Source organism: Triticum urartu, chromosome 7A, assembly GCF_056163025.1.
Source record: "Triticum urartu cultivar PI428250 chromosome 7A, HENAU_Tu73, whole genome shotgun sequence".
Classification (NCBI taxonomy): Eukaryota; Viridiplantae; Streptophyta; class Magnoliopsida; order Poales; family Poaceae; genus Triticum; species Triticum urartu.
Window position 1 is genome coordinate 199,959,121 of NC_141879.1, and position 7,590 is coordinate 199,966,710.

The window sequence follows — 7,590 nt, forward strand, 5'->3', positions numbered from 1 at the left end:
TACAATTCTAGCATGAATAATAAACATTTATCATGATATAAGGAAATAAATAATAACTTTATTATTGCCTCTAGGGCATATTTCCTTCAGCGCTACCTTAGTTGAAGGGCTAGCCCTCTCCCAGATGTGGTCCATCACTGGTCTCTGGCCCAGTGTTGTGGGACCAAACTCACCTCGCGCCCGGCAGCAGGACCAAGCTTGTCTCGCGCCTGGCAACAGGACTGGACTTCTCTCACGCCTGGTGCAGTAGGATGGGACGATGGAGGCCGGTTGTGACCGGCCTATTGGGTCTCGGCGCTAGGGGCCGCCTAGGGGTGCGAAAGGCGGGACCTTTTCACTCGTCTCTTTGGTTGGAGTAGCCGCGGGTCTCGAATGAGGTGGTGTCAAGGCCTTTGATGCCGGGGCGGCGGCCTTGGTGGAGGTAGCGCGGTGCTCATCGGCCTAGCCCGTGGCTTGGTGCTGCCTGGTGACCATGGCCATGTAGGCGGTATGGTAGCCAGGGTGTGATGTTCGGTGGCGGTGAGTGTTGGTCAGGGTGAAAACCCGCTCTATCTTCGAACAAACCATCGGCGGCAAAGCTCATTCCCTTCTTGAAGGCGTCATCGGACCTTCATTGCCCGTCGTGTTCCTCCAGGGAAACTCTGACCCTCGGGTCAGACGGTGGCGGCACTCCGGCGTCGTTCCCTTCCAGAAGGCACCGCCTTGGTGTCCATGGTTCATCGTATGCGGCTTCATCTCTTTTCGGTGGCGTGTTCACGGGTGAGGACTCCGGTAGCTCTTGTAGTGCTTGGGGTGATGTTTCCGCGCTTAGTGCCTTTCTATATCTTGCCTTGGGTGTGTGTGTTGTGTTGGCGTGCGTTTGTACTGGGTAGTTGATGATCATTGCTTTATATATAAAGCGGGGCGAAAGCCTTTTTCGGTAAGTAACAAAGATTACATCCAAATCAATAGATCACCTAGCGACAACTACAAGCATTGGAGTGAGTGAAAGGCGCGCCTCTATCATAGCCCCTCGCTAATTGGAGCTCGGCAAAACTTCTTCAGGTAGTCAGTCGGGAAGTCGTCGTGCTAAAATCCCACAACCCACAGGACCATCGTCACATTCATGCTACCAGGGAGCGCATAAAGGGTTTGGGGGAGAGGCAAGAAGCGTTGCGGGTCGAGCAGCAAGTGCTCTTCATTCGTCTAGCATCTCTCTATAATATAAGAGTCCGTAGACTCTTTTTAGTTTCTAAGGTTGGCTTAAATTCAATAAATGTCTGGAGAAATTAGTTTTCATATCAGATGTTCTTTTGTCTTAGTTTGATTCCGATCTACTCCTAGTCGATGGTCTTACACCATTGGGATACTTCGCATAAACTGGAGTACATATATGAGAGACCGGTGCTAAGACCTTTTATCGAGATATCTTCCAGATTCTTAGGGTCATTGCTCCGGATCTCCCCTTCCCCCTGCGGGTGCGAAAGCAGTTGGTTCAGTAGTTTCAGAGCAAAGCAATTCCAACATAAACTGACACTTTTGGATCCTCCAAGCCTTTCAATAGACCCATAAACTAAAAACTAGAACTACTAACACAGGTTGAAGAGGATGCATATGAACAGCAACTGCTGCCGATGAAGAGAATCGTAGATTGGAAGGATCCAACCCGAGGCACACAAATGAAGACAAGATCCAAGCTGGTTCACAGAAGACCGGCACCGACTGAATCCTACGAGATCCGCTAGAGACACACCGTCACATGCCCTTCAACTATGATAACCGGGTCGTCAAATGCGGAGTAGGCAAGGAGAACCTTATTCCATCTCTGGGGAGTTATCGTCACCTCATCTTACTGAGCAGTACACAAACCCTAACTGAATGGAAAATGCACAAAAATGAGAAAGATCCTTCCCGCCGCCAAGGGCAACATTCCATCATGCCTCCTTGGCCCGGAGACCACAGGAGGCTGCTGGACAGGTGGCAACACAAACAGGAGGCAGAGGAACCATAATTGCATGTGCGCCTGAAGTCGGAAAACAAAAAGGTATGAGCACAAGTCTATCGATCACGCCGCCCGCGACGATGCTCTTTCCACCGCTCCAGGCCAGCCCGGGGTGCGGCATCATCAGTGCACCAATGTCAGGCAGTTCCCTTTCTAGCTACATGCGCAAGATGTCATCACAGGCCACAGGCTTCGAGGTACGTACGTCGCTCCAAACTCATTCATGACCACTTTGCTAACCAACACACATACGCACGTACATGTGGCTAGAGATAGATAGATAGATAGATAGATAGATAGATAGATAGATAGATAGATAGATAGATAGATAGATAGAGAGTATGACTTATGTTTGAGCACGAGAGACTGTATACCGGTGAACATGACATTTTGGTGACGTTATAAAAACCTTCAATTCGCAACGCAAAATAATAAGTACTGCATTCTTTCTCATACTTAACTATTGGATGTAATAATGTCTTATATTATGAGATGGAGGGAGTATGTCATAATTATGCAAGTCGGAAACCCTTTGGGGGGGAAAAGCAGTTTTTCATCGGATCATCAATTACGAGTAGCCAAAGTAAGGGAAACGAAATTAAGTGACGATATCTTCAACAACAAAGAGTACATGAATTACTAGACAACAAGCCCATATTAGGTAAGCAGTACGCACACACAAACCATGGCCGGGTCGACACGGCAAATTTTTACAGCACACACAACACATAAACTAACGCGCGCTGCCCACGCGGCTAGCCAGATTGGATGGGCTTGTCCTGTGATTCTTCTGCTGCTGGCTTTGGCTCCGGCTCCCCCGTGCCTACATTCGGCACCGGCACGCCGTTGGACGAGCTCTCCTCATCGGCACAAGGTCCTTCGTTGCTGCTACCAGTGCCGACACTCCTTCCCCGTAGCCGTACCTGTAGTATTGCTGGCCACGGCACACGTTGATTCATTTTTCTCCAGCGTATGCATGTGTGGTTTGCTGAAAAGGAAGTTGGTGCAAGTCTATCGATCATGTGGCGCGACGATGTCCTTTTCACCGCTCCACGCCAGCCCGCGGCATGCGCCCCATCAATACAACAAGGTCAGACACTTTCCTTTCCAGCTATGCTGGCAAGATGTCATCACCGGCCAAAGGCTTCAAAGTACGTATGTCGCTCCAAACTCATTCATGACCATTTTGCTAACCGACGCACATATGTATGTACATGTAGCGACAGAGCCAGAGATATAGATAGATAGATATATATATAGAGAGAGAAATAGAGTATGACTTTCATTTAAGCATGAGAGATCGTATGACCCGTTAATATGACATGTTCGTGACATCATACGAAGGTCTAATTTGCAACGCAAAATATTATGTACCACAGTGTGCATCACAATAATACAGAAGTCGGAAACCTTTTTGAGAATAAATGCGGTTTTTTCACCTGATCATCAATGATGAGTAGCCAAATTAAGCAAAACCAAATTAAGCGACAATAACTTCAACAGCAAAGAGTACATGAATTACTAGAGGACAAGCCCACGTTAGATAAGCAGTACGCACACACAAACCATGGCCGGATCGACACGGCAAATTATTACAGTACGCAGGATGCAGAAGCTAACGCGCGCCGCCCACGCAGCTAGCCAGATTGGACGGGCTTGTCCTGCGGTTCTTCTGCTGTTGGCTCTGGCTCTGGCTCCCCCTTGCCCTCCCCCGGCGCCGGCACGCCGTTGGACGAGCTCTCCTGGTCGCCAATGCCGGCTCCTCCGTTGCTGCTACCTGCGCCGTACGCTCCTTCCCCGTACCCGTAGTATTGCTGGCCCATGACACGCTCTCCGACGAACACCTGGTACTGCCCGCCGACGTTGGCCCGCACCGGTGCCATTCCGACGGCGTACCCGTGCACTGGAGCCCGGGGCCCATAGATGCCCTGCTGCATCTGAACCTGTAGCGGAGCCGGGGAGCATACACAGGCCGCTGCACCTGATTCTGAACCTGCACCGGAGCCCGGGGAGCATACACGGGCCGCTGCATCTGATTCTGAACCTGCACCGGAGCTGGGGGCGCGTACATCGGGGGCTGAGCCTGTAGGAATAAGCCACGGCGGGGCTGAGAGCGTGCGCGCGTGTGTGCATGCGCAGGTCGCGTCAGGTCCGGCCCGTGGCTGCCTCGGGTACGTGCGAGCGCGCGCCCAGGTGTAGGTGTGTGTGTGTGACCACGCGTGCGTGCGCGTGGGTAGTTTTCAGCTAGCGATGGAGCCGGAGGAGGGATCGCGTCCAAGCTGCTAGTGGCCGCGTCGTCCGCCTACGGGCGCGACGGGAGCGCGAGCCAAGTAGGCGACGGGCGCGGGTGTGGGCGAGTGGAGTGCCGTGGGCGCGGCGTAGCGTACGTGCGCGTGTATAAAGGCTCACTAATCCTCTGTGTATTGCCGGCTGGACTAAGTTCGTGCTCAGGAAACAAAAGAAACGCAGTTCGTGCTGCGGGCGGTGTACGTGCACCGGAAAATCGCTTGTGTCAACTAGCTTCTTCTCCCTTCCTTCTTCTGGTTCGAGCTAGAGAAAGGCCACAGAGAGAGAGGTAGAGCTAGGGCGAGCTTGGCATCGGACTGTGCCAACAATTGATATACAGAGCTTCGGTTCAGACGATCACTGGCTACCATGGCGCTCGTCTCACACGGCGGCGGCGCGGACGGATTGGCGACGATGGCGATGCCGATGCTGCAGACAACTACACGATCTGGGCCATCAAGGCGCACGCGATCCTCGACGTCCACACTGTATGGGAGGCGGTGGCGCTGGGCGACGCGACGATGAACGCCAAGAAGGACAAGATGGCGCGCGCGTTGCTCCTCGGGGCGTTGCCGGAGGATGTGCTGCTGCAGGTGTCGACAAAGCTCACCGTCAGGGAGGTATGGGACTCCGTGAAGGTGAGATTCGTCGGCGCTGATCGGGTCCGCGCGGCGAGGCTGGAGACGCTGCGCGGCGAATTCGACCGGATGAAGATGGCGGACGGCGAGGAGCTCGACGTGTACGGCGGGAGGCTCGCGTCGATGGCGGCGAGGTATGCCAACCTCGGGGAGACGCTGGGTGACGCAGCACTTGTCAAGAAGTTGTTGGATACGGTGCCGGATCGCCTCTTCCCCGTCGTCGCCGGCATCAAGCAGTTCCACGACGTGACGACGATGGCGTTCGACGAAGCGCTCGGGCGGCTGCGTGCGTTCGATGAGAGGGTTCGGCGCCATGGACAAGACGGTGGCGAGCGCGGGGGTGAGTAGCTGCTCATGACGGCGGCGCAGTGGGCAGCGCGGGAGCGTCGACACGGCGGTGCTCGGGACGACGACGACGGCAAGAGCGTGGCGTCGAGCAACGGCGGGAATAGGCGCGGGCGCTGCTACAATTGTGGTCAGCGAGGCCACTTCAAGCGCGACTGCACCAAGCCGAGGAAGGGCGCGACGGCGGAGCAGGCAATGTTAGCGAACACCGACGTCGAACACAGCGGCCTGTTGTAGGTCGTGGCTTAGAGGGTGAAATGTAGGAATAAGCCACGGCGGGGCTGAGAGCGTGCGCGTGTGTGTGCATGTGCAGGTCGCGTTAGGTCCGGCCCGTGGCGGCCTCGGGTACGTGCGAGCGCGTCCAGGGGTAGGTGTGTGTGACCACGCGTGCGTGCGCGTGGGTAGTTTTCAGCTAGCGATGAAGCCGGAGGAGGGATCGCGTCCAGGCTGCTAGTGGCCGCCTCGTCCGCGTACGGGCGCGACGGGAGCGCGAGCCAAGTAGGCGACGGGCGCGGGGTGTGGGCGAGTGGAGCGCCGTGGGCGCGGCGTAGCGTACGTGCGCGTGTATAAAGGCTCACTAATCCTCTGTGTATTGTCGGCTGGACTGAGTTCGTGCTCAGGAAACAAAAGAAACGCAGTTCGTGCTGCGGGCGGTGTACGTGCACCGGAAAATCGCTTGTGTCAACTAGCTTCTTCTCCCTTCCTTCTTCTGATTCGAGCTAGAGAAAGGCCACAGAGAGAGCGAGGTAGAGCTATAGGGCGAGCTTGGCATCGGACTGCGCCAACAGAGCCTGCAGTGGCACGGCGTGGATCACAGGCGGGGCCGCACGGGGAGGGGCACTCGTCACGGCGCGGCTGTAGCCTGCAGCGGCACCACCTGTCCCCGCATCGGGGTCGCGCATGCGCTTCAGGAAGACGCTGAGGGGCACGACGTAGTCGTCGAAGCCGAGGCGGTTTAGGGCCCACACGATGTCTTCGGCGTTGACGGCCTTGCGGCGCTGCATGCGGCACCGTTCGTTGGCCTCGCCGGTGACGAAGCTGATGAACTCCGACACGCATTCCTGGATCGCCTCCTTGGCTTCGTCGGAGATCTTGGCATGGGCAGGGAGCGCGCGGCGCATAATGCGGATCACGTTTGCGATCGGCATCAGCCGGTCCTGCTCCCGCACCACCGGCGTCGCCTGGGTAGGCGCCGGCGCCGCTGGTCCGTTGGGGACGCCGTCGTTCTCCATGGCTAGGGTTAGGCAAGGTGCAATGCAGGTAGTCGCACTTGGCTTTAGGGCTGTGCTTCTGATCAAGTTGCTTCAGTGTGTTAAATAGGCTGAGATAGGCATTAGGTGCTGGCTTAGCTGTCCTTTGTGTTACAGATCAAACGACAAGTGTCCATTGAGTGGTTCTGGCGGAGACATGTACTCATGAATGAGGCTATTAATCAGAGGAAAACGATAAATCATATGTATAAATGTGGTTATAACCGTTGGTGGTGAGGGCCGTAGTTTTTCTTTTCTTTTCTCATGACCTGTAGACAGGTCATTTTGAAACTGAAATGGCACATTAAGGGCATGGGCTACGGAGGCTATAGCAAATGCTGGTCTCATCCCCTCCACATAGGATTGTACTGGTGAAGCAATCGCTGCATGTGATTGTCCTTGTTCATCCACTCATGCAACAAGTAGGCTTCCCTTCCTTTTTCCTTTCGCTCATGCTTTCCGCGGCCAAGCAGCGGCGCCTTCTGCAGGCGACTATGACATGCTGCGAATCCACCGTCCCTGACACCCGAGTCTACCTGGCCTGCGGGGAAGCTAGTTGGGGCGACGCGTTGTACATGCCCTAAATACAAAGCAACAAAGCTGCAACGTAATGACAACCAAATCAATGGCGGCACAGAAATTTTGAAGATGGATATCCAGAACAAGAAAACCTATGAAACTACAAGCAGGAAAGAGATTGAATCTGTAATACAATCTATAAATTTGCTAGGAAAAAGAGAGTGAATCTAAAATAAACCTATAAAATTACAAAATTTTAATAAAATTATAAGCAAATGAATATTATGTAGAATTGTGTGTAGTAATGTCAAAAATATATAATAAAAGTGAAAGAGAGAGAAAAAAGAAACAATACCAAGAGAAAAGTACAAGAAAAAAAGTTACAAAATAAGCTGAAATAAAATGCTATGAGGAGATACTGAATTAAACCAAGACCTCTTACTTCGATGCATAAGAAACAACTTACTAAGCTACTGTAATCCCCCTATTTTGAAATCTTTTTCTTAATTATATCTTGCCTACGAGACAAGGTGATATTAACATATTAACGTTTGCTTTCCAATATATTTTG

The 7,590-nt window shown here is 53.3% G+C and overlaps 1 protein-coding gene and 1 pseudogene across 1 annotated transcript; one reads left to right on the forward strand and one right to left on the reverse strand.

The window, feature by feature from the left end:
* Window positions 1-2,570: 2,570 nt before the first annotated feature.
* Window positions 2,571-6,727, reverse strand: LOC125524486 (uncharacterized; annotated as a pseudogene).
* On the forward strand, window positions 4,054-6,006 carry LOC147958982 (uncharacterized). The gene has a single exon (XM_087537325.1). It carries the CDS (start codon window positions 4,789-4,791, stop codon window positions 5,251-5,253), a length of 465 nt encoding a protein of 154 aa, XP_087393451.1. The 5' UTR covers window positions 4,054-4,788; the 3' UTR covers window positions 5,254-6,006.
* Window positions 6,728-7,590: the final 863 nt, after the last annotated feature.

Bases quoted from the DNA above. Each gene is read 5' to 3' on its own strand.
- LOC147958982 (XM_087537325.1), top strand. From the start codon at position 4,789: ATGAACGCCAAGAAGGACAAGATGGCGCGCGCGTTGCTCCTCGGGGCG.